Source organism: Cynoglossus semilaevis, chromosome 15 (assembly GCF_000523025.1).
Source record: "Cynoglossus semilaevis isolate Cse_v1.0 chromosome 15, Cse_v1.0, whole genome shotgun sequence".
Lineage (NCBI taxonomy): Eukaryota > Metazoa > Chordata > Actinopteri > Pleuronectiformes > Cynoglossidae > Cynoglossus > Cynoglossus semilaevis.
Window position 1 is genome coordinate 13,954,626 of NC_024321.1, and position 25,853 is coordinate 13,980,478.

Here is a 25,853-nt window from a genome sequence, read left to right on the forward strand (position 1 = left end):
GTTTAATTTGATATAAACAAAACAGGAGGCTGTGAAGCTGTGGTCGTGGTGGAAGTTGATACACTGGCTCTCCACACATCGGTGCTGGTCTGCAGGCAGCCAGAGTCCGCACCTCATCCTCCTCATGGGAGCCTCCGTGTTGTTTGTAAACAATAAATAATATTAATTTCACGCCGGACACCTTTGTCGGATCGATGACCATCGACCACGCGAATCAGTTGTCTTTATGGCGAACATATGTTGAGAGGGTAATTGCCCAATTCCTGCAGCGGCGCACGTGGACACAATGACTTGACCAATCTGGAACATACAAATGAGCTTCATGTTTTCTTAATACTTATCCAATGGTGGATCATCGGCTCAACTGCTGCTCTGAATAATTCAAGATGATACCGGCGCTATAGAAGTTCTGTCTCTGTTTGGTGATTGATTGCAGCAGAACATGCTGCTTCAAATCTCAGGATATTACAACTCAAGCCAAAGACGGGGAGAAAATTAATTACAACACCACAAATCAATGAACAACTGAATGTGTCGATTCCCCGAAGACCTACGATTGTTCAGTGCAGCCACACCGAGGGGGCAGAGAGGCAGGTTCATGAGATCGCACTCTGCTCGGCCTCAGTAAAACACAACACACACAACAACGTTCCTTGAATTTCTTTAAGGTTACAGTTAGCAAGGCAGTGACGTAGATTGGTTTGATTCCCACAAATGCTGTAGAATCTTACTGGGATTCAGATGTTTCTAAAAAGAGAACTTTTGTTTTTTTCTTACTGGAATTCTAGTAGCAGTTGTTTCCTACATCAGTCCAGCAACTCGTTGCCTTCTTTACAATCACATTTAGTTGTATAAGTTTTACACATAGTTTAATTTGATGATCCGATCAATCACATTTAGTTGTATAAGTTTTACACATAGTTTAATTTGATGATCCGATCAATATCGATACAACTGCTAACATTCCAGGGATGGATATTTCTTTGTACAATTCAAAAGCATCTCATTGTACCTTGTGCACTAATACTGCCACCTAGTGTTGTATCTTCTTGTAATACAGCCCCGTACTGATGACATGAAAAGGAAAAGAGAAAATACAAACAGAGGGTCGTGTCCGTGCCAGTACACTTTATATTTCCCGTGAAATGATCTTTTAACGTTTAATAAAATGTTAGCATACCTCATCTTTATGCTAATGCGATTTAACCCCAATCTCTTCGTCTCATGGATGTTTATCTGACACCGGCTGTGGGAGTGACGCAGATTGATTACCCTTCCTTTCTAACAAATTAGAAGACTGAACACTTCCAGTGTTTCATCTGGTTTTTTTTCTTCTACCATCTGATATCTACCAGTGACTCATGTTATTAATAGGAGGCGTATATTAGAGTCCGGCTAACATTATAGCTTACTGTAATTTAGTAAGCCTGTGATTAATCTGTATTTAGACTAATAGCAGCCCTGATAAGATTTCTTGTACTGTACACAGACTAACTGTACTGTACTGTACTGTACTGTACTGTACTGTACTGTAGGAGACCAGAGTTCGAGCGCCGTGCCGTCAGATTGAACCAGCAACATAGTAAACCTTCCTAATGTTGTACACAAATTATGGGCGTCAGGTTAATTCAGTGGTTCTCAAACTTTTTTGGTAATTTACTAATGTTATATTTTGTAATAAGTCAATAACATTAAAATAACACAAAGTTCAAAAACAAAAAGCAAAATAAAACTGCAGTTGTGCCGTCATCACTTCAACCTTGAAGATTTCCTCCCGTTTGCTGCGTCCCACCAGAGGGGCCTGCCCCACACTTTGAGAATCACTGGGTTAACTGGACACCAGATCAACCACAGTGATAATAAATGGTTGATTTTTTTCAATGTGTGGCTCTGTAGCCACATAAACAAAAGTTTCTATTAATTTAAAAAAAAAAAAGAGGCAGAAACAGTGTAGTGCATCGCTCTCCCTGCTAACAAACAGCCAATCAGAATGGGAGAAATTGTTGCCAACAAACCTCAGCAGTGACCAGGGCTGAGTCGTTCTGTCCCATTTCACTGATGTCCGTCTGGCCTTTCTTAGCCCGTCTGCGTCTGAGGTGCCCGTCAGGATTTGCACGTCGACTGTTGTGGCGGCGAGGCTGCATGTAGGGTCTGTGTGTGTGTTTGTGTGTGTGTGTGTGTGTGTCACTGTGCTTTGTATCCTACTGTCATTCCAACTGTGACTTTGACCTTTAGCGAGCCATGCTGGATGGAGAGAAGGCTTAATGAGTTTGTATAATAGCTGAGCTCTGTCTGAGGAACCATCCATCTACACAAGAGCCATAATTAGCTGGTAAGTCACTGGACTAGTTCTGCGCCTGCACTTATTATTCTGCTGACTAGTATATGTGGGTGTGGAGAGATGGGTAAACAAAGGCACAGCCCCCGACCCCCACCGTCCTCTTTACTGTATTAATAATCTGCTGTCGATCGTAGAGAGGCACGGCCGAACACCGGGGTCATCACTCCGCTGACACCCCGGGAAAGTGAAGGAAAAGCTCTGTGGAGCATATGTCACTTCCTGGTCAGAGTTGGCTGATAGGTGCGTGCTCTAGTGAAGGCTCTGGTCATCGGGGCCTCTTCGTCTTGTCATCGTCTCACAAACACACGCCGGAGGAGTTCTGATTATTTTGGTCGCGACTGAGAACTGAGCCTTGGCCCAAAGTTTCAGCAGATCTTTCAGCGAGTCACAGCATCATGACGCCCAAAGTTTCAGCAGATCTTTCAGCGATTCACAGCATGTTACAGATTATTGCTTATCAGACCAGAGTTTTTTTCCCCTGAGTCATATTGTAGTCTATATAGAAATTCATTCATGATGACAGTTGAGCTAAGGCAGTCATTTGATTAGATCTGATTAATCACAGGGCTGCTGTGATTAATCATGATTACTCGTGATCATAATCACTAATAATCTGGGTAAATCTAAATTCCTCAATATTTGAAAATTAACTGGGGAAAAAAGATTAAAACAAAACCTAGTGTAGTACATTTCATTTGTGACTAAACCAAATAAGATTCTACCTAAAATCTGGAAGAACTTTGAAATGTATTTTTAATAATATATTTATTTATTTATTTTTTTAAAAAATCAAGGGTAGAATATACAGTGTGTCACACAGTTTGGACACAGAATTTCAAAAGTCTGTGTTAAGTAACTGTATGTGCATGTCTTTAATGACGTTTGTCTATATATTTGTTTGTCCTATAGTATATTTAAATTATATGTATATATATTTTACCCAATTAAAAGTGTTAGTTCTCTAGAAGCAACATGCTGTTTGAAATGTCCAGTAAAGTCAATCCATACCTACAGGAGGTGCTGTCCACAACATTAGTGGAATCAAACCAACATAGCTTTAATTTTTCTTTAAGAAATGTAAAAAAAAAAAAATACCATGGATAAATTTTGTTTCAGCATTTATATTTATGTATTTTATATATTTACAATTAATATAAATATATAAATATATAAAAATACATTCATATATGTAATACAATGAAAAACAAACTCTGGTCTAAAACACTTCATGGTTCTGACAAAGTCACTGCAGAAAACCCACCAGATAATGTCTGGTGTTCACATGTGAGTGGAAGTCAACGACATGCAGATGTGACGTGTGTGAATTTACATGCAGAGCACTGATCTGACTCCCATCACCGAGGACCGCGTGTCACGTCCGTCAGTTCCCTGTAAGACACGGGCCCATTTACGAGGACATGGTTGAAATAATTTCCATTCTGAGCCTCGTCGTCGCCGTGTGGTTGAATGCACTGAATCATTTAAAATCTCTCTCTCTCTCTGCCCCTCTGTGTGTGTGTGGGTGTGTGCATGGACGGCGGCGGCGGAGCGCGGGGGGGGGGGTGCGATCCATGCCCAGCGAGCGCGCACGAGTCCGCTCCAGGTTTTGCTGCTCCGCTCATCATCACACAAACGCAGGCAATACCTTCCCTGACTGACTCTCAGCTCCAGCATTGCTGTGCAAGCAGATGAACCCGGCGTTCTGTTGCTGACACTTTGAACCGCGCTCGCGTTTTTGGAGAAGGTATCGTTCAGCTCCAAGGCTGCAAAGTGACAAGAAAGAGGGAGGAGGAGGAAAAAAAAAACTGCCTGGACTCTTGGCTCGGTGACAGCGGGAGGAGAGTAGTTTGGCTCCGGGCAGAGCAGCAGCAGCAGCAGCAGCAGCAGTGACAAAGCCAGCACTTTATTTACCACACCTGTGATGCGCCGTTCTGAGCAACGGAGACGCAAGAGACCGGGATACTGATGTGGCCACGGCTCTGCGGGAGGATATGTGCTGAGGACAAGGACTAAAACAAAATAAAAAAAAACACGGCGTTCAAGCTTTACTCTCTGGACCTGAGAGGGAAAAAAACTGTTTCTCCTTTGACTATTACCCGCTTTAAAACTTCATTTTCTTTTTTTTTTTAAATACGCACAAAGATGCCCTTACTCCCGGCTCCCTTTGTCCGCTGTAGACTCAGCGCCACGCTGCGTGTGCTCTGGCTCCTGTCCGCTGGCTTCAGCCTCACCGGTGAGTTATCCGTGTGCCGTCCACTGTGTTTTAACTGCTCAAATGTTTGCGTTGTGTCAACGGCAAAGGACGCACACAAAGAAGCCCCTACACGTGACGGGTGAAGTTGTTTGCGGCTGTTATTTTTTGGATGAATGCAGCCGTGCGTAACAGAGCACGTTGTTGGTCGAAGGTGTTGATTCTTAGTTTTTTTTCTCCCTTCCCTCCTGTAACTTCAAGGTTACACGGGCGACGTGTGTGCATGTAGATAGTGTGTGTGTGTGTGTGTGTGTGTGTGTGAGAGAGAGAGAGAGTCAAGGTTGCGGTCTGTTTGTGCTGGAAGTTGTGTTGTAGCTGGAGACGCGCACGCGCACATATAAACCTCATCTTAATTCCATGATTTTTTTTGTTGAAGTTCTATTACAGCAATGGTACAAATTGGAATACATGTGTACATGTAAATATATACGATATATTGTGTGTACATTTCGTATATAAATATACATGCACACGCATGTTTGTGGAAGAAGTTTATAGCTGAACATCATATATATGTGCACACACACACACACATATATACATGCATACATATATGTGTACATATATTTATAGCCTCTGGTTAATTCTATTGCCTTGCTAATCACATCGTGTTATTACATCTTTGGTGCTGCAGCCACAGCATCCATTTCTACCCATCCTCTGTCTCCATCAGTCTAACCGTAGCATCAGCAGCATCAGCAGCAGCAGCAGCAGCAGCAGTAGGGCTGCAACCAGGATCATTCAGCGGGGGAAGGCTCCTCTCATGCCCAGCTTCGCGCAACCCTGAGTGCATAATCCATCACCTCTGAGAGACATTTAAAGAGGGTTTTCTCGACAGCTATGCTGACAGCTTTACGGAGTTGGTAGACGAACCTCACTCGCACTGATGAGGTTCACTTCATGATGCAGCCCCTCGGCCACACAGTCCCGCCTGGATGCAGATCTATGCTCTTTGTATGTTAGGAACAATCGCCGTCAGTGCAGTGCGACGAGCCCCAGTGGTCTTGACCACAGATAAGTTTCCCTGTGGCTGCAGTGGTAAAAGCTGTGTGTGCTGGAGGTCCAGGCTGAATTTGATGCTGGACTGGAATGATTTTTTTTTTTTTTTAATTTTCATTACTCTCTATTTATGAAAAAACAGACACTTGTAACTGTTTGTCTTATAAATTCTCATCAGTCAGTATTAAAGGTCAGATGTACATAACCTAATTAGATACAGTCTCAAATCCTAGTAATACAACAATGAGATTATTAGTGTACAAATAAATGATAAATAACAGACATATATATAACATATATGTTTATGTATATTTTTGTGTTGTTTATCATTTCACTTGTGTATATATATATATACTTGTATACAAGTAATGCCATATATGTGCATATATGTATATACATATATACATATATTAAGTCACTCATATTTAAATACACATATATATTTCTTCTACCTTATTTATCAGCACTTGTGTCAACCTAACACTCTGTCACTGTTAACTGCAGTACAGTTCATACTTCCACATGTAGCTGCAACTGTGTTAAAAAAAATACATTGTTTTTTTTTTTCACCAACGTCCAATCCTGTTAATCCTACTGACTCTGAACTACTGCTCTACTGTGTCTGTACTACACAGTACACATACAGTACTCCTGTTTATACCTGCGGCCATAGACTTTCACAGTCATTTCATTCCAGTTATCAAATATATCATGGAACTGCTCTTCTTCACTTTTGGATGAAGGCTAACTCTGCTGTTCTGCTGCCTTGTATCAGTGATGTCTGTAGTGACTGTAAAGTTTAATCCAAGATAATCTAATCTAATCCTGTCTGTGATGTCACCTTCGCCATGCTACATAGTTAGCAGCTGCTGGTTCAGTTTCCAACCTCACTCATCATTTGCCCCCCCCCCCCCCCACCCCCCCGTCTGCAAACTGTTAACCAGGCCTCGGACATGAGACAAACATGTAGAAGTTGTGATGAATTGCGTCTCTGGCTTCAGGACGGTGCGATGATGAATTAGGACGGGTTTTCCTCTTTAATTAGTCTGTGATTATGAATATATTAGGTTTAAATAAACAGTCCTGCTCCAGGGACCTCGTTCATCAAGCTAAGTGAGTAGCAGTGCACTGGTATTTACAAGTGGTTTTATGACGCCTGTTGTGACTGATGTGTTTTGATCAGCTCTGTGGGTTGTGTGCTGTAGGTGGGGTGTAGTGTTGTTGTCTGAGAAGGAGTGTTTCGGTCTTTTGGGAACGATGTATTTTTCTTCCAGTCTTCCTCCGGTTTCCTATGGATGCTGCGGCTCCTTCCCACACTTCTCTGAAGGGTCCTGGTTCCCACAGGCACGGACCACTTTGTGTTTCTTTGTTTGCCCCTTTTTTATGAGCGTGGTGTTGTCGACTGGTTGATGTGGGTCAGGACGCGTCCCTTCCTTCTCACACAGTCCCATGTGTGCCAACCGTAGGAAGTGACCTCATCTATGGCAGTGGTTCTCAAACTTTTGAGCTCTCTGAGTCCCACCATGATGACCAACATTAGGATACAGCAGCAGAGGCCTTCACTGTTAGCTTCCACCACACTGGATAGATGTTTAGAAATATTTATAAAGATGTTTATGTTTAAATGTTGTATTAATTGTGCTAATGGTAATGGTATGTTTCAGATTTATTCAGATAAAAATGAATATGTGAAAATATGAATTTTCCCCACGTACCACTAGAAAGCACTCACGTACCACTGGTTGTACGCATACCACAGTTTGAGAACCACTGATCTATAGTAAAGGAGTACAGAGAAATGTGTAACAGGTTTTTTTTTAAATTTTATTTATTTATTCAGTCTGTCATATAATATGTCAGGACGAGCATCTCCTTAAAAACACGGTCCCCACCTCACAGCGTCAGTTTGTAGAGATAGAAGGGAGTTCCACAAGGAGATCAAATAGTCATTTTCTGGCCGATCTTTTTCTTTTTTCATCAGGGCCGGTACAGAAAGCTGAACCTGTCTCTTTTGCAGGGAAACATAACTCACTCAGTAATAAAGGTACGCCTGTCAGTCTTGATTTTAAGCTGGCTGAGCACTTCCCTGCTCTCGGTGCTGTGAGCGAACTGACGGATGGGACAGAAAGGGTAGATGCCTCTCTGCCTGAGGAACAAAGAGCCGTGCTGCACCGTGTGCACGTACACGGTGCAAAAAAAAGAAAAAGTACATGTGTGCACGTACACGGTGCAAAAAAAAAGAAAAAGTACATGCATGCATTTTTTTTTTTTTTGCAAGAATAATCTCAGCTCCTGTTGCACCTTCTCTTTTCATTTAAATTGGCCTGTCATATACGGAGAAGGTTTTTTGTTTTTTAGGCTGAGTGTTTTCCCGAGGAAACGCTGATCAAAACAAGAGCAGTTTCTCTGAGTGCAGAGATATTAAAAATCCTTAACTTTTCTTTGTTTTCCTTTTTGCCCTGTGGGAGTGTTGCCAAGCAATTGTTGTCAGGCTTGGAGAAGTGGCGAGGGATTTGGCATCAGGCATCTTCCTCCTTCAGTGAACAGTCACCTCAGAGCAATATCCACAGGGTGTGAATATTATGATGATGACGATGATGATGATGATACAAGGGACATGGCCGTCAAGTGACAACAAGCAGAGAGCTGTGCCAGTTCAGAGCCGTCGCATCTTCACATGCACTAGTTTGATATGTTAATGCAACCGTTTGTTTGTTTGTTTTGCCCAAATTCCTTCCTCACTAACTTCCGAGTGAATCATCTTCCCAGGGTTTTCACCCGTTTTGTCTCTCCACGCTGACTCGCTACAAAATGCGATAAGGAGAGAGCAAAAGCGGAAATTAACATAATTTATTGGGGGAAATTGCCTTCTGGTGAAAGGAATTCAAAACCACTTTGTTTCTGTCCCATAGCTAATGCATGGCAAATGATCGCCATGAATTTGCACGGATACGGTCTTTTACTAGCAGAAAGATTTTTTTTTGTTCTCGGGGAGAGGGAATTCAGCCGACTAACAATGGGAATTGTGCGTTGAGTGGATCGACTTGAAAGAATTTATTTTCCACTTCAAGTGACAATGTCGAATGTTACACTCTCATTGTGGCATCCTAATAGCCACAGTATGACATCATGCTGTCATGGTAGAGCGGGTCTGATTGGCTGCTTCAAACATCAATTAATTATAAGTTAGCTTTATTTAAGGAGGACGTCATTCCATCTTTGGTCCTTTGGTCGATGAAGCTGCTGTTGGGTTCATTTGTGTGCCAGAAGAACTTACACTGTCATTTGCAAACACAACAGGTGGGCTCTAAAAACAGCACAAGCAACAGTTTGTTTTTTGGCGAGTTTTTATTTTACCAGCTTGGTCTCTTGGCAACAAATTAGAAAGATGTGAATATATAGAGCAGTGAGTTTCACCCATTACTGTATATTAAGACTGTTGCTTTGACATATGTTTCCTATTCTGACATAACGGTTAAATACAGTATTTCGTCTTTATACTGATAGTCTAGCCAGTAAAAACAAAGATGCTAGTAAACGGTGGAGAGTGACATATGCTAGGATTCACAGATTTGACGGTGCAGGAGATCTGAGCCAGTCTTTCACATTCGTCTGTAGCTTCGGCTCCGACCTGAAGTGTGATATAAGGCACTGAAAAATGAAACAGAGAGTGAGACATCAAAAGAGTGATAGAAGACATTAACCACAGCTAACTGTGTAGCTGCCACAACCAGTGTAATGTGTGTTAGCTAGTAGCTGAAGTCTCACCAACGGAGGGTCCAGTTGATTGTTTTAGCCACTGTTGTTGACGTTACTGTGAGAAAAGTTACCCTGTACAGGGTACTACCCAAAGATTTGTTTTGATTTTTTTTTCTCTAATTGGTTTCATATCTAACTTGGATGATGATGTAAAAATACAAAAACAATTCACGAGTTTTGTAGTGCAGTTGACCCCCAATGATGAGAAAAGAATAAAGTGATCTTTTGAAGAGCCAGTATTAGTAAGAAATTGTAGTCTTTTTACTTTTGTTGAACAGGCAAACCTCCGAGTTAAAGAGAAGGCTTGTAGTTACTCGGCTGATCAAATATATTACAATTTAAATCCTCTCTCCATCATGTTAATTCGTTTGTAAGTGAGAGCGCAGATTAAACGACTCGTCTCTCTGTCCGTCGTTTTGCAGAGTGTAATTTCTCCAGCTGGAGTCACACTGATTAATGGAGGCAGGGATAATAGTTGGGCATAGATGAATAAAAGGTAAACAAGTGCAAGTCAACACGGGTCACTTATAAATAGCAGCCGGGCGTGTTCCGTTTGGTGACAAATGTCCGGGCGCCTTATCTTTCAGGAGGCTGTGTCCCTCCGCTTATCATTTGCAAATGGCAATCTTAAGGAGTAAAGGAAGGACACGGCCGGTGCCGAGGACACACAGAGGAGGAACCAGGAGGGAGGGAGGAGTCGGGTGTTTCTGCAGTCTGTGCAGAGGCCCCGGCGAAGCCACTACATCTCTGTCAAAGTCTGCCCTTTTGTTTCAATTACCCTATTTCTGTGATACAGGTCTATGTGGCAGTGCTTAGGGGTTGAATTTGGACTATTTCCCCCCCTGAGATCCACTGCACCACAGCCTCTATCAGTCCCAGGTATGATACAAATTGACCTTTCAACTCTGATGTGGGATTAGATTATGCTTTTCCAAGGGAATCTTGACCATAATTCACGGCAGGTCACAGGAACTGACATCGTATCACCGTTCAGTCTCGGCTTCTTTTGTTTCTGTTGCTGCTAACTATTCCAAAAAAAAAAAACAAAAAAAAAAAACTGTCTTCCACGGAGCAGTTGGTAGAAGCTTGTTCAGGAGTCAGGTCTGCAGTGTGTCTCCTGAGGGTGTAATCCAATGTTCTTTTCCCTGGGCTATCTATTTTCCTCTTACACTCTGATGGTGAGATGGAACGTTCAACACTGACCTTGGAACTGGGATGTTGCGTCAAAGCCCTGCAGGAAACCCTGATCTTTCTTTGCATTATTATATTTTTGGTTCAAATGCAATTATTTAGAAAACAAAAACAATAGTTGATGAATTTGTGATGATCTTAGGATGAAAAACCGAGGCAAGATGGTTCTCCTTTAGTGGTCTCAGTGCACCGTCTGTCTGCTGATTGTACAACTGGCAGAGTTGATGCTTCCAGGTTGTTGTTTTTTTTTCCTTCTTCCTAGTTTCCAGGTGATCAATACTCTTCTCCAAATGGTTAATTTGCTATCAGTCACTGTCAGAAGAAGTGCTTAGAAACCCAGAGGTGTCTTGGTGTCCAATCCTTTGGGTCTTTTCCTGGCCTTTACTTCAGACCAGGTGTTGGCTGGTCTGGCGGGTTTGAATGCAATATGGACAGCCATGGATTAATAGTTGCTTAGTGAGGCCACCAGGGAGCGATGTGAAAGCCACTTCTACTTCATCATACGGTAGACTGAATGGAAAGTCTGCAGAGCGTGTAGTGGGACGGAATTTAAAAATAATGGAAAGGTCACTCGGTGTTGTTCACGTATTAATATAATGTGAACAACATAAAAAACATTGAATTTAAAATCAGGTTTTTTTGCAGCAGGTAAGCTGGTAAGTCAAAAAGTTCTAAGACATAAGTTAGGGGTCGTAGCTGTTTGATTTTAATAATTGAAACATGTTAGGGAACGTCTGTCTCTTCTTTGCAACAGCTTCACAAGTTCATTATGATATTGTTTATTATTATGTCCTTTTTCATAAATGGAGATGATGATGTCAGAATAGAATCTCAGTCTATAAGAAAACTTTAATGAGAATTCAGTTTTTTAAACAGAAGGTTAGGAAAAAATTGTTTTACCCCATTAATATGGATTTTTTAAAATGATCTTAGAACTTTTCGACTATGGAAGAGAAACGATCTGTAGATACTTGACAGGATTCACCCAACACTTTTGTAGGGTGGCTCAAATGTGAAGAAAACACAGCCTGGAACAAACCTATAGCTCATTGTTATGCTCCTCCTGTTTAGTATGCCATGTAAAAGACGTAATTAGAAATCACCTAAGGCTACCACGACAGCCCTGCTGGTGCTTGATTGGCAAGGGTATCCGAGGGAGGTCTGGCTCAGCCTGAGCGAGAATTTGTCATCTTGAAGTGATTTTGTTGACAAGACAGGAGGCACGGTGACCTTTCCTAATTATGTGTTTGTGTCCAGGCACAGATGCCCTAGGCAAGCAATTCAACCAAGTCAACAGAGTGCTGACTGAGAGCACACCCAGACACCCCAACCAAAATATGTGATGTAACGTTAGAGTGCGATACAATAACAACACACCAGGTGATAATTTAGTCGTGATGATGCAAACGGTTCTATTCCAGGGTTTTGAAATTCAGGAAGGCTGTTTTTTTTTTTCCCACATCATGTCTGAAAATCTTCTGTGATTTAGTGACAGAGCACGTTGACTCTCAGTGAAAAGGTGATGCATTAATCATCCGCTATAAACGTGTGTCAGCAAGATAACAGCCTCAAATCTCTGCAGGTTCCTCTGTTATTGTTTTTACCCAAACAAACAACTTCCTAATGTAGGATGAGGTCGGAACATTACAGATTCAAAGCGTGAAGCTGAAGCCGAGCTGCAGATCTTCTTGGCGAGGCCATCCAGAGCACAAGGCACGCAAAAAAACAAAAAAACAAAAAAAAAATGCATTCATATGCTTACTTCAATTGAATTGTTAATGCCAACGTGGCTACTATTGAAGTCAGATGTTCCCTTTGTACTGCATGTGTGGTACTCCTTTACTGTCTCCGTATTTAATTGTCTGCAGACAATGCATACATCTTGAAATAAAGTGTATTTTAATATCCGCACTGCTTGTCACCAGTGCTTACGTTTCAGGTGGTGAGTACCAGTAACTGCTCTGCTGTGGCTTTGTTTCAGCTAATTAGGCACTGATTAACAATCGGTTGCTAATAAGCAGCAAAATTAGTTTAATTAGAATTATTGTCCAAGTGTGGAAGTAGTGGTAAACCTCAGTAAGTAGAACGGAGTTTTATGCCAGAGGGTCAGGAGGAAAGATGCATGTGTGGGTATAAATATTTACAGTACATTAAGTGTCTGTAAATATATATATATATACATATACTTATGTACATATATTTTTACATAAACATAAATGCATACACGTGTGTAAATGTATGTCTATATTGTAGATATTTATGTGTGTAAAATGCATACACGTGTGTAAATGTATGTATATATTGTAGATATTTGTGTGGTATAGTCAGTATAATCCCGCATCATTTTTGAGATGATAGTCGATGGATAGATAAATGATGTTTCCAGGTTTCATTTACACTGAAGTCTCATCAGTCAGAAGCACAGTGTGACTCTAGTGCGTGTTGTTAAAGGTACACTGCACATAACAGATGCCACTTTTGCCTAATTAGACACCGAATTATGTTTGTTTTGATGTGCTGTTTATAGAGAACAATTACTTTTACAAGTTATGGCTTATACTTTTCCCTCTTAAACATCTCCAGGATGGACAACTCAACTCGCTGGTTCTGCCTCTTTAATGGTGACCAACAAAAAAGGAATTTCAGCAGATATTTCTTCTATGTGTCTGCTTTTTAATTAATTTGAGCCAGTCTCCAATAACAAGCATTGATTGAATGCACACTGGCCTCTGACCAAGGCTGCTCGGCTGTTCCGATTGTTAACAGCTTCTCTAATGACTTTATCCGTCCTTTATTTCAAAGTAGCAAATTTTTCCTCCCCGGTTCAGAAACATCTCATCATTCATGAAATGAAGACACTGTAGAGGATTATTCATCTCAATTATTCCAGATATGACAATCTAATTGGAGCTGAAGCATCACTGCAGAAAGAACAGACAGGGACGTAGCAGGTATGGAACACAGTGATGGATGATGTGTTTGGTCAGAAACTTCAAACATTTGTGTGACTTAAAAAAGTATTTTGGCTGTTGGTAATGAGCTTCGCTTGCAGGAGGAATGTATATATGCATATATAGGTATAGGTATATATATGAATATATTTATTCATATATATTGCTTATATTATATTTATATAATATTGTTATTTTACAAACCAACACAAGTAGGAGAATCTACAAAACACAATGTAGGTAAACCACTGTATGCTAAAATTGTAGCATGAACTTAGCTGTAATTCCACCAAAAATCATTGTTTCCCAAAGACTGGGTCGCAACCCTCAGGTGGGTCACAAGAGATTTTTTTTTTTTTGGGTCGTCTTGTCAGCAGTTTACAAATAATATAGTCTTTTGACTTGGGTCGCGAAGGTTTGTGACTTTTAAAATATGGGCCCCCAGAAAAAAAGTTTGGGAAACACTGCCATAGGTGACAGTGAATGGTTTTCCGTCTTTATATTCCATGCTCCCCTGAATGGTTTTCCGTCTTTATATTCCATGTTATAGTGATGGATTTTCTGGCATTTTAGAATTGCTCTTCGTTGTGCAGATCTTCTTTTAGAATTGCTCTTCGTTGTGCAGATCTACTTCTTCTACTTCTCTCTCTGTTTTTGGTTTGAATATCAGACCTTTTTAAGTTTGCTCTTCTCCATCTACACTGTAGTAAAACCAAGAAGTATCAGATACTATGAAATGTCAGTTGTAACGTTGTGTATTTTGTCAAGTGTCGTCTTCACTATTGTCATTATTGTATTTATTGTAACAAAGTGGCTGACAATAACACCATTCTCTGGTCCAACCCTGGAGGCACCAGGGGGCTCCACTGTGCTAGACTGATGAGGTACAGTAAGGAGAAGGGAGAGGGGAGGGAGGGAGGCCCGGTCCTCTTAATCTCTGCCAGACATGACAACTTCATGAAGGCACATTAATCCACAATGAGCACACTTTCTCCCTGGAGGGTTTTGGAGCTGATGGGGGTTCTTTTTGTGGAAGAGTGAAAACTACTGGCCGGCTCCAGAGAACTCACTCTCTTCCCTCTTCCTTATTAGTGTCTAATTAGGAGAAAAGCTGGACTAAAGCCACATATTTATATCTAAAAAAAAAAAATTCTAAATAGGCCGACTGGCCTGACCGCTCTCATTGAATTAGCCTTATCTCCAGGCTGACATCACACATGCCTTTCTAGTTTGTGCTAAGAAAATAGGTTGTTTATTAAGATTTGATGAAATTGTTAACTTGACAACATGTGGCACAAACTAAAGCACAGGTTTATCAGTGTGTACGGGGTTAACTCATATTCAAGATTTTAATGCATGTGGATGTCTACACTGATGACTGTATCAGTGGAATAGACATATATGCACACATATATATGACTATATTTATGTATGTGTACATATATTTTTTATATATATATCTGTTTATATATTTATATCTTATATATATATGTGTGTTTATATATTTATGTGCATATATCTATATATATATATGTGTTTATATATTTATATGCATATGTGTGTATATATTTATATGCATGTATGTATGTATATATACATATGTATGTACGTATTCGTCCATTTAAAAGTTTTTTTTTTTTTTTTTAGAAAGCTGAAGTTCAGTCATAAAGTCTTTTAATCCCTGGTACAAGGGAATACTAGCCATAGCTGCGACCTTTGGTCTGTTTTTGATCTCTGTTAATACCCTGTCCATATTTTTTTTTCGTTTGAATTCGTATCCAAGCTTTGAAAATAACCCCGACTTAAAATCTTGGCAGTATTGTTTTTCAGACTGACGCATGAAAAAGCAAACACAGTTTGGCTTATTTTCTTATTTCCTGCTCTGCTTGAGTCAAATTGCTATTCATGTTCAAATTAATTATTAAACTTTGTGTCCTTGCACAGTTTTGATTTTTCTTTTTTTTTTTTTTTTTTTTTGTCTGGCCAAAATGTTACACTCCGAGAGTAATCATTTTAAATTCCTGGGTCTTTTGTTTCGGTGCGCTCGTCTGAAAACGTCTCTGTGTCCCCGTCCTGATTTGGAAGTAAGAAAAGATTTGTCCCATTAGTGTTAAAAGGATGAAGAGAAAACAGTGAAAGCCGGGGCAGCCTCATGGTCAAAGAGACGACTCCATTACTCGGATAAGATTTTTCCAAGAACTCACAAAGGCATGTTTTCCTCTTGTCTCCGCAGCCTTCAATTTTCTTTTTATCAAATTTATCTTTCCTTTCATATTCCATTACATTAATCAGTGACATGGCTGAGCTCCCACTCACTCATTACTGTGGGACCGGGGGCCGGCACGGCTTTTAGAAAACCCTATAAAACTACCAAAAAAACCCCCACAAACACAAACACGCTAAACACTGCAGTAAGGCTTCGTGTGTGGCTTTTTCTTTTATGCCATTTAGTCAACCTGTTTTTAGCCGCACCGTTGCATATCCTATCTACGGCTTGGGGGACATTTCCAGTGTTGCCTAAAGCAAACTGTTGGTCCTAAAAGTCCCACAACTATCAAACAGCAAGCTAGCGCCATTAACTGCCTATGGAGTGGCTCGCGGTATTGTTTCCACAGGACACTGTCCACAAATCACAGCCCGGTTTTATTTCTTTTACGGCTGTTGAAAAGCCAAAGAGGAGAAGACGATGAAGAAGAAAAATAATAAAAAAGAAAAAAAGAAAAGACATCAGAAACATGTCACCTTAGCAGGAAGAAGTTGGAGACTAACTTCCTGCTGTGGAAGTAAGTTGTATAGTGTACAGTAAAAGCTGGTAAATCACACCATAAGCGTTTTACTAGGGAGATATAATTTGACAAGTCGGCAGCATTTCATTTTAGGGCAATACTTCCCTCCAGGATTCTTCTGTCCCTTAAACATATGATGCCAATGTAGAAATTATATGAACAGCCAGAAGGTGTTTGATTTATGCTGAGTCGGAGTTATCAGCTCCGAGCAGGCCATGTCGCCGCGCTCTTATCGTCCTGCCCAGCCACTTGCAGAATTTCAGCATGTTTTGAGCTCAGCCCTAAATGTGATGACAATAGTCGCGAACAGAACACAAAGACAAAAACTGCCACTTCCAGCAAAATGAGATCCGCCCTCGCTCTCCTAATTTCTCTGTTGGATTTTTTTTTTTTTTTTTACTGCAGCTTGTTTGACAGGATGAGCTGGCACAACTGATCCTGTGGTGTGTGTGTGTGTGTGTGTGTGTGTTCTGCCCAGCCCAACCCCTAGTCACACAATTAGCTTCATGCTTTTTCAGATAGCTTGAACAAAGGTGAAGTGAGGAGCTGCTGCTGTATTCACTCAGAGTGGAGGGTGTGTGTAACTCAAGGGCTTTTCCTTGACCAGAGGAGCCACTGGCTGTCACTAAACATCACCGTCCCCCTTTCCTCCCCTGCCCCCCCCCCACTAATGGCATCTTCAGATTGTGCTATGAGGAACAAAAGCTGGTTGTATGAGAAAGTGCAGGAAAAGAAATACTGCGACCCCATTAGTGCTGCAGGCTGTGGGTTGTGTCAGTGGCTGCAGACTGACAGAAGTGTCAGGACAGATTTGAACCGAGGAACAATTATGGGCTGACGCGCTCGAAACTCCTCTTGACCAATGAGGATGAAAAGAATGTCCAGCACCAAAATAGTTTGGACGCGGCACCGACTGTGTTTGAATTCTTCCGCTCTGACACTGACACAAAAATCACATTCCTGTAATAAATGCTGACTTCCGCTCTGACACTGACACAAAAATCCCATTCCTGTAATAAATGAGTCTTTTCAGTGCTTTGATACTAATAATGTTTCTCTCTTTGATCCTCAAAATTTTCGAACTCACTCTTGGGTCAGATTGGACGCTTCTGTGGGCCAGATTCGGCCTGCGGGCCACCAGTTGATGATCACTGCCATTGACAGGAAAAATCGTGCCAACAAATTGGTGAACACAAAACAACAAAATATGTGCAAAACGTGATGATTAATAATTTATCATTTTCTTGCGTCTGAAAATAAACTCACTCTAATGGACTGATCTGAATATCTCCTCCTGCTAATCTGAGTAAATTTTCATTATATGCAAATTGCCAGTGTACTGCCAGTAATCAATCTGCGGGGGGATTTTTGGCGTGAAAAAAAAGAAAGTTTTGATCTGAACATCAGTAATATTGACACGGTCTTCACTAAGTAATCTTTTGTTTGCTTTGACACGAAGTCAAACTAGAAAGTTTATTTTCCCTGATGCAGGCACTAAACCCTGACGGCGTGAAATTTTCATTGGCGGTTGCTAATTATAAATCCATCAACTGCAATGTAATCAGAAAGGCTTTTATCATATTCCTGTGGTCTCATTTGTCATTGGATGTTGATTCTGGAGCTAATTGGATTTAAATACAAACTTGTTTGCTCGTTGGAGTTTCAGTGTTTTTGCCATTTAAACACGGCGGCGTTCGCACATGGAGCCGCGGAGAAACAAAAACATTGCTGACAGTAAACCCTACACTTGATCTGCTGGAACTTGTCAAATCACTGTTTTGGACCAGGGTTGGTGGAGTATGTGTGTGTGCGGAGCCACAGCCATAAATGTGCCATGTCTCAGCAAAGCATAGCAGAAGAGCCATGTTTGGCGTCAGCGGTGTCACATTAAATCTGCGTCTCCATGACACTGAGAGTCAAAACACCAGGCTTTTAAAATGCAAGCCCGTCCCCATGTCGGGAAAGAAACATTTTCTTTTCCAGTAATCTTTAAGGCTTCTGACAGAATTATTGTGTTAAAAAAAGATATTTATTAATTTAACGGTGACTCATTAAGAGGCTAGCAGTGTTGAAATGAAATGGAATGGATTTTATATATTTGTTTGAGCAACGCATGAACACAACATAGCTTTTCTTTTCTTTACATTTTATTGTCTGTGTCATTTTAAGGAAAATATAAATAGCGTTTTAAAATATATTTAAACATGTTATAAGGTATATCCTGTGTAATAAATTCCTTTTATCTCTTTAGATTTAGCTCTGAACTGATTGAGAGGCAGTGTGTTAAGTAGGCTAAGTAGCTTAGCATTGAGCAGCTAAGCTAAGGTTAGCAGAAAGCCCACTGAATGTCTTGAAAAGGAGCAAGGGTTGTCGAAATGGAGTTCCAAAACATTTAAGCAATATGTTAGCAGCATTTTTGTCTAAGTCTCAGTTTGTGTCTTTTAGAGAAATACGTCTAGAAGACGAAAATGCTAACACAGAACAAACAGTCCTTTTACAACCTCAGAGCCACACTTCTGTGGAAGTCTGCTCTACTCTATTTTGCTGATGACAAATTCATTGCTTTTTTTTTTTGAGGCCGACTTCTGGATTTATAAATTTTAATTAAAATTTTTATTGTTCCAAATGTCCTTGTCCACACTCCCACGTGTTTAGTTAATTTGTTTTGCCATACTGTGAGGCACAGGTTTCAGGAAGAGTTTTTTTCTTCTTCTTTTTTTTTTTCAAATAGAGTCAAAGCTGTGAATAGATTATGGAGTAAATTTTATAATCACTTGTCAAACCTATGGTCCGCAGGCCAATCCTGGCCCACCACCTCATTTTTTAGTGGCCCACCAGAACCTTCCATGCATACGGCTGTTTTAGATACAACTCTATTGTTTAGTGGGGAGTGGGATCTTCACTTCGTTCCTTGGATGATATGTTTCATTTCCTCCAGTCGCAACAACATAGGGTCAAGGGTCAGTCCCAGTGAATGTGGTTAATATAACCTGGAGTCTGCATAAAGTGTAGTATCAACTGCTAAATAAATAGAGTGAAGCAGGACTGACAGGACTTTATTAAATAAACCCCTGACCCTTTAGATTCCTGCTTGATCTATTCCCTCCTAGTCTTCGACTTGACCACAGAGTGGAGATCCTGCACAGCGATTGTGGCTGCGCTATCTCAGCTATCTTTAATTTAGAAATTCTGGAGGACAGCTCACCGCTAAGATGGCTATCCTTGCTAAGTGTCTTGTCAACTCCGTGCATGTTAGCTCTGCAAAAAGCCTCTTTTGAGACCACATAACTGTCGGTGCTGCAGTATTTAAACTAAAATAGATTTATTTCTGTCCTTTCCCTAATGGCCTTCCCCGATAAGGGTGATGATGTCAGGGATAATTTCTACAAATTCCCATCACGATGAGCCCCAGGCCTCAGAGGCCAGACGTCTGTGGGACCGACTAACCAACTGAACGGCTTCAGGCACGATGAAAATGATTTAGTGCTCCAGTGTGAGCGGTGCTGTTTGTTTCAAACTATTTTTTTTTTTTTTTTTGTAACGCTTTTCCCTCAGAGAGCTGCATGTTTGCATTGCTGTGAAGGGGTGAAAACAGAGGGGCGTGATCCACAGCTGCTCTCTGATTCAGGACACTCCCGACCGTTGGGTTGTTGGTGGAGTTAAATGGATGTTTTTTTTTTCTCCCGTGCCACTCCTCGGCCTCCTGTCTGCAGAATAATGTGGATGGGATCCGGAGCGTGTTGGCTCGTCCACTGACTATGAACATTTATTTGAATGTTTTAGTTCCCGTCACTTTTTAAATTTGGTTGTACAAACTGTTTTCTTCTGGCCTTGATGAAGTCGGAGGAGTGTTTTATAACTGCCGTCACATAGCCTGATGTATTCCCAATGCTAATTGGTGACTTTACAAGTCTTGTTGTTATTGAATTGAGTTTTTACAGCTGAAGTTAATAGAACATCTGCCCCTCGTGATGGAGCACTGACGGTGTTGTCTCTGGGGCTTTCATCTTTGCCTTTCAGGTTTCCCCCTTTCTGCCAATTGAAAGCCAGGGAAACGTTGCAATTTGTCTAAAAGGAAGCGACGCCAATCGATAGGATTTTCATTACAGTTATGTTTTCATACTGCAGTGGAGGCAGGCTGCAGAGCACAGATGAATGATGCATTAATGTTTTCATCCTCTCTGCTGCCCGTGTCAGTCCTCTGCTCCCGGGGCTTGTCACTGCAATGATGCGGGAGCCGGGGGATGAGGCCGTGCTCTGGGACCTGACTCTCCTCGGTGCCACGTCTCCAGTCAACAGCTGTCCATTTTGTCATTGTGGATTTCAGGCGGTGTCGTGGATTTGCAGGGTGGTGAGGTGGCAGGTGGGGGGTTGGGGAGGGGGTGTGATGTAGGGAGAGGCTACTAGAAGGCATGATCTTTCTGAGAGCAGCACTTTATTCAATTATCCTCCACTCTCTGGTCCCATCTGAGAGTCGGAGTTAAGCAGCTTACCTGTGGCCCTGGCAACTGCCGTGCTCAAAATCCAGCAACAAATCAAGTCGCCGGTGTGAGAACAAAAATGTTTATGCAAATGTTTCCTTTGACTTTCACAAAGCATTCATGCAACAAAAACAAGTGTCTACACTTTTTATTTCTTTTTCTTTTTTGGGGAGATCAGGGGGCTAACACTGGGAAACAATATAAAAACAATGTGAAACTGGCCTCATACCGTGAAGACAAAGAATTAATATGCATTAATTCAGTTTGCAAATTTACAAAACCATAACAGCAAACATTTAAAAAAATATATTTCCTTTTTAAAAAATATATTTTTTAATATGCCTCCAATGTCCTGTTTGTTATTATTATTATTATTTTTTATCAAATTTGCCCACAGTCCAAGTACTGCATGTGAAAGTGCATTTTTTATTTAATGATAATGAACATGTTTCGATGTGACTCCTGCGATGGCAGAATGAAAAAGGATATGAGTTCCATCAGTTTTTGACTCACCGCTGGTTTCTTCCATTTGGACATCACAGTTTCACTCATGGAGTCATTAACATTTACTGGTTGTGTACCCACTGACTTATCACCTCCATGCACCAGGCAGAAGTGGCACTTTTTGTCTGCCACCAGAGGAAGATGCGGAGCAATTAAACGGAATGTGAAATCTTAAATGCAATTACCTCTGCTGAATTTAAGAGTTCCACCTCTTCCACACCGGTGTCAGCAGAGAGCTGACGGTTCTGCTCTCCTTTCATTACCGTTTATTACAGGTCCCCTGTAGGGCTCCATTCTAAAGTTCAAATTAAATCATAGTAGTGGAGAGTACATTCATGGCTGCCGCGTCCCAAGAAGACTTCAACAAGAATCGGCTCATTGAAAATGAAATGGATAATATTGCTGCATCTGTTAAAATATAGATGTCACTTAGTTAAAATGTTTTGTTGGAGCTCGTCGACCAAACTACTGGGTTTTTTAATTTATTAATCTACGACTCAAAAGGTCAGATAAGGAACAGTTTCGTGTGGAAAATATATTGAAACAGGAACAATATATTTATTTAGTTTGGTTCACTTGAAAGTGGACTAAACTGAATGGGCAACTTTTGCGAGTGAGAACAGCATACTGCCACCAATGGGCAGGAACAGGGAAGACAACCAATGTCATCAGGGGGAGGAAAATGTAGTTATTTGATTGGCTAAAACCAAAAATGAGAATTAATTCCCTTTTGGCCACAATTAACTGAGATAATTAGTCCTGTAAAGATGCAATAATCTGCCAATGAGACGCTTTATCCCTTTGTTTACCTCTGCTCTTTGGTGCATTTTCACGTACACGAGAGTTCCTTTATTAACAGCAGCTGTGGTTTATTTTTAAGTAGAGACATGAAAACATCAACCTTGTCAGTTGAGAAATGCTTTTTGACAATTAGGAGGAACTTAGTGTTTTATTATTATTGCACTCGGGCACAGGGAAAAAGACACGACTGTGATCGTCGTCTCCCGGGACTCGGAGTAGAGGCGGCGTCTCTGATCAGCTCACAGTTGCTTCAACACATATTTTTTTGCATCTCTGATGATTTGAGTTGCACGGCTGCCGTTGTTTGACGATGATTTGAGTTGCACGGCTGCCGTTGGTTGACTTGTTTTGTTTTTTTTGTTTTTTTTTTGTTACTGCTCAGATTTGTGGATCATTTCTAGATGTGTTTATTCAATAACATCCAATCAGTTAAAACAAGCTGCGCTGATTTTCCCTGAAGTCTTGTTGCCTAGCCACTACTGCTTTGCTCATTACAGTAATGTGCCTTATGAATGAGGTGATTGCACAAATAAAGTACAAAGAAAATGTAACGTTGATGAGACCGCACCAGTCACACAATAGATTTTTATACCGATTTTCCCTCCAACCGTCTGCTATTTGAGGCAGTGGTTTGAAAGACTTGTCTCCATTGAGATTCTAGAAAGATCTTTGAAATATATATGGAAGTTAATTAGAATTATTCATTTCTTAAAATGAGCTTTTTTAGGATTTGTTCTTATTGTAATCTTATGTGTTTCCCTTTCAGTTGTTCTTCAGGAAATTACTAGCTAGCTGCTGTAGCTATCAGATTAGCCTGCGTCATTGTTCTTTTGCATCCGATCCGCTGAGCCACATTGGCTATATTTGACATTTACTAAAATGTCACACAGTGGATGATCACTTTTGAACGTTGCCTTATTGCACTTTAAAACTGTAATATGTACAGAAAAATACAGGGGGAAAGAAAAACCTGTGAATGCTTTTCAAGAAAAGACCATTCACTGTTCCTCCAGCAAAACTGCAGCAGTTAACAGAGCTCTGTGAATAAAATGAAGCAGTGAAAGAAACCTGTTCAGGCTGCAGAGAGGAACTCATCCTCGGGGCTCTCCAGGCCTGATGTGAGGTTTGAAGTAAAAGTAAATAAAAATTCTTCATAAGTCCTGCAGCAGTCAGGCCGCAGTTTGACTTAGAGAAAAAAGAGGCTGCAGCAGAGGTTTGTTACCGACAGGGCTGTGGCATAAATACAGTTCAGAATATATATGATATATCTCCATGTATTGACAATAATTTAGATATATCTCTCTTTATATATGTTTGTATGGATATGTATATAAATATATATGCATAAATATACATGTATGCATATCAATATGTTTGTATGGATATGTATATGTGTGTGTGTATATATATATATATATTTAAGTCAGTATACTGTATTCTGTACAAGTGAGTTGGTGTTCTTTCTAAATTATCTTCTGTAACATTACATGGTAGCATAAAGACATGTTTATATATTTATAAACATATATACAAATATATTATTTATATTCACATATGCATATGTATATTTATGTATATATATGGTATGTATGTATATATATATGTATATACATATATACAAATATATGCATATATGTGAATATATATAATATATTTGTTTATGCTTATATGTATATATATGTATTATATATAATGTATGTTTGATGCATATATGTGAATATATATAATATAATTGTTTATGCTTATATGTATTATATATAATGTATGTTTCTTTATGCTAGCATGTAATGTTACAGAAGATGATTTAGAAAGAACACCAACTCACTTGCACAGAATACAGTATACTGACTTAAACACACTCTCTTTCACTCACACACACACACACACAAACTCACACACATGAAAATTGCCCACCGCTGATGGCTGAAAGTATAAGTGTGAAACCACAACAGCCTGCTCTCCAAATCCAATAAACCTCCGTGTGATACAGCTCTGATAGGTCACACTGATAATGCTGCACAAAGGGCAAAACAAATGGCCCTCTCTTACACCGGCTGTCCATTCTTTATTATGCCCTTGGCAATCACAAGACAAAGGAGCGCCGCTACGGCTGATTCACTGCATCAGGCTGACAGTCATTTACATTATGTTCAATAATCAGTTTGGTTTAGTCTGTTTTTTTTTCTTCCTAAAATTAGGCTAGCATGTTTACTGTACTGTCTAGGGATTAATAATGTATCTATCTAGTAGATCTATCAATAATTGTCAATTAAAAGAATGGCTTTGAACTGACACACAGATATGTTTTTTTTTTTCTGATCCGGAATACAATTAGCGTCCTGTAGCCTTGGAGAAGTCGTGTTTTCACCTGGATGTTTGTTTGAATACAAACACGACCGTGTTTACTTGGACTTCGTTGCGTGTAATCCAAACGACCTTCTGCTTATTGATGGTTTTCAGCTGATTTTTTTTTTTACTTACCATTGAGATTGCACAGTTACAAACAAACAATGGAAAGAAATTTTTTTTTAATCGATGGCTCGTCAATACAGCCTGTATTGATCTCCAACACTGGGGAGATTGTTGTTGTGTTCTTCTGGGGCTCGAACCCCGGACTTTTTGCAGGCAGTGTGAGACAGGCTTGCTAAGATATGCAGTCAACCACCTGCTTTCAAATAAAAAAAGTAATTGTTTATAAGGGTTAAAAAAAAAGAAACTCTTTGGACTCGAGGATGCAGTCTTTGGCTCAGCCTCATCCTGCTGTGTGACAAAGCTGCTAGAGCTCAGGTATCAGCACCAACCAGGGGAGTGAGGAGGGGTAAGGAGGGGCAGGGGGAGTGATTTCCTCAGAGAACAGCAAAACAGGCAACACTGCAAAAAAAACCAAACACCTAAAATAAAAACAAAAAACAAACCCAAAAATCAGATTCCATCCAGCTGCTTTTTACTCCATTTCCAATTTGTGTCAAAGCTCAGCTCCGGATTTTTTTATGGTTTATCAAGTGCAGTGGAAATAAACAGAGTGAGCTGTAAAAAAAAAAAAAAAGAGCAGCAGCATGGAGTCAATAAGTCAGCTGATCGAAGATTGACTATTTATTTTTAAAAAGCAAATAGTATTTCAGGCCTGACATGTGGTCATCCAGTAACTCTCTGCTCCTGGTACTCACTGGTATGATCTCCATTTTTTTTTCTCTCTCTATTTTTTCTAAACCAAATCAGCCATTGATTAGAGCTGTAATCAGCAGTAAAACCAGCGTGGGCAGCATGACGGCAGCCATGTTTTTTATGCATCGTTGACTTACGGTGGAGGACAGTGAGGCCGTCCCAGTGTTTGGCTGCTGTAAAACGCCACAGTTGCCATCATGAGTGGATAGTAACTGAAATAGGTTCCTATAAAATACATTTTTACATCATCTTTTACAGCCGGTGGTTCCTCCAAGACAACCGCTGCTCTCCTGCAGCTCATATTTTCTGTCAATAACTCCACTCCAGTTCTCATCTGCAGCGAGCGTCAGGATATGAAAAAAATCAGTGCCGAGGAGGGAGCGCCGTGATCTACTGTGGGCTTCTCACCGCGGAACCCGTCGGACGAGTTAGGGTTTTGTAAGTGATAGACAGTTGAGCTGCGGTGATCTTTCATGTTCTCCTTTATCTACAGACAGGTGAAGCCCACAGCTGATGGATACACGTTTTTCTTTTCCATTAACGCCTGTTGCTGTTCCGCCGTTTCACCTCGTTGCTTGTTCGACACGACTCCAACTAATAACTCCGGAGTTATTTCGACATCAT

The 25,853-nt window shown here is 40.5% G+C and overlaps 1 protein-coding gene across 3 annotated transcripts in view; it reads left to right on the top strand.

Moving 5' to 3' along the window:
• Positions 1-3,865: 3,865 nt before the first annotated feature.
• The window catches only part of unc5a (unc-5 netrin receptor A), a 143,558-nt gene continuing 121,570 nt past the window's right edge, over positions 3,866-25,853 (top strand). For all 3 annotated transcript variants that reach the window (XM_017039469.2, XM_025063041.1, XM_025063042.1), the window contains exon 1: positions 3,866-4,574. In XM_017039469.2, the coding sequence (XP_016894958.1) occupies positions 4,484-4,574 (91 nt within the window). In that variant the 5' untranslated portion in view covers positions 3,866-4,483. The remainder of the gene's footprint in view (positions 4,575-25,853) is intronic.